Source organism: Cebus imitator, unplaced genomic scaffold (assembly GCF_001604975.1).
Source record: "Cebus imitator isolate Cc_AM_T3 unplaced genomic scaffold, Cebus_imitator-1.0 Scaffold32, whole genome shotgun sequence".
In the NCBI taxonomy this organism is placed as follows: domain Eukaryota; kingdom Metazoa; phylum Chordata; class Mammalia; order Primates; family Cebidae; genus Cebus; species Cebus imitator.
In genome coordinates this window covers 10269819-10271033 of record NW_016107347.1, presented here as the reverse complement: position 1 = coordinate 10271033, position 1215 = coordinate 10269819, and the positions used below count along the sequence as shown (strand labels likewise).

General features: G+C 38.1%; 2 protein-coding genes across 3 annotated transcripts in view; one reads left to right on the top strand and one right to left on the bottom strand.

Moving 5' to 3' along the window:
* Positions 1-1215, bottom strand: part of CGAS (cyclic GMP-AMP synthase) — a 35969-nt gene that overhangs the window by 10954 nt on the left and 23800 nt on the right. The gene's annotated exons all lie outside the window — the stretch shown is intronic.
* Positions 674-1196, top strand: LOC108301247 (small nuclear ribonucleoprotein G-like). The gene has a single exon (XM_037737039.1). The coding sequence runs from the start codon at positions 711-713 to the stop codon at positions 897-899; it is 189 nt and encodes a 62-aa protein (XP_037592967.1). The 5' UTR covers positions 674-710; the 3' UTR covers positions 900-1196.

The window sequence follows — 1215 nt, the reverse complement described above, 5'->3', positions numbered from 1 at the left end:
CCATGTTGGCCACGGTGGTCTCGAACTCCTGACTTCAGGTGATCCGCCCATCTCAGTCTCCCAAAGTGCTAGGATTATAGGCATGACCCACTGTGACCAGCCGATAAAGTATAGACTTCAGCTAACAATAATGTATCAATATTGGTTTATTAATTGTATAAATGTACTGTATTAATGTGAGATATTAATAATAGGGAAATGGGGGTGCTGCAGTGGCATGTGTCTGTAGTCCTAGTTACTTGATAGGCTGAGGCGGGAGGATCATTGAGCTCAGTTCCAGACCAGCATGGGCAACACAGTGAAACTCTGCTCCACTATCTCCCCTACAAAAAACCCCAGGGAAAGGGGATTTTTTCCCATTATATGGGAACTCTCTGTACTATCTGCATGATTTTTCTATAAATATAAAACTATGCTAATACAAAAAGTTTACTTTTAAATAAACTACATTGAGATATCATTTCTCACTTTTTGAACTACTGGAAAGAATTTCAGTTGGCAAAAACTTCAACCAGTCAGTGAGGGTGAAACAGGAACTCTGATACATTGCTATGAAAATGTAAATTGGAATGATGCCTATGGAGGAGATCTGGGAAATACCTAGCAATATTACATAAAGATTTACTGTTTGGCCAGCTTTAAAAATAGACTTTAAAAAGGAAGGGGGGCATTCCGTTCTAAGGCCTCTGTGTGCCCGCGGAGTAGCCATCATGAGCAAAGCTCACCCTCCCGAGTTGAAAAAAATTATGGACAAGAAGTTATCATTGAAATTAAATGGTGGCAGACACATCCAAGGAATATTGCAGGGATTTGATCCCTTTATGAATCTTGTGATAGATGAATGTGTGGAGATGGCGACTAGCGGACAACAGAACACTATTGGAATGGTGGTAATATGAGGAAATAGTATCATCATGTTAGAAGCCTTGGAACGAGTATAAATAATGGCTGTTCAGTGGAGAAACCCATGTCCTCTCTCCATAGGGCCTGTTTTACTATGATGTAAAAATTAGGTCATGTACATTTTCATATTAGGCTTTTTGCTAAATAAACTTTTGTAATAGTCAAAAATGTTTTCTCAGATGTTCTGAATATAGAATATTAGCTCTCATTCCGATTTTTTCTGACATGAATTTTCCTGGTTGACACTGATTTAAAAGGGTTTTATGCATTAAAGTAGACTAATCTTGTTAAAAAAAAAATTGATAGGGCCTT

Bases quoted from the DNA above. Each gene is read 5' to 3' on its own strand.
- LOC108301247 (XM_037737039.1), top strand. From the start codon at position 711: ATGAGCAAAGCTCACCCTCCCGAGTTGAAAAAAATTATGGACAAGAAG.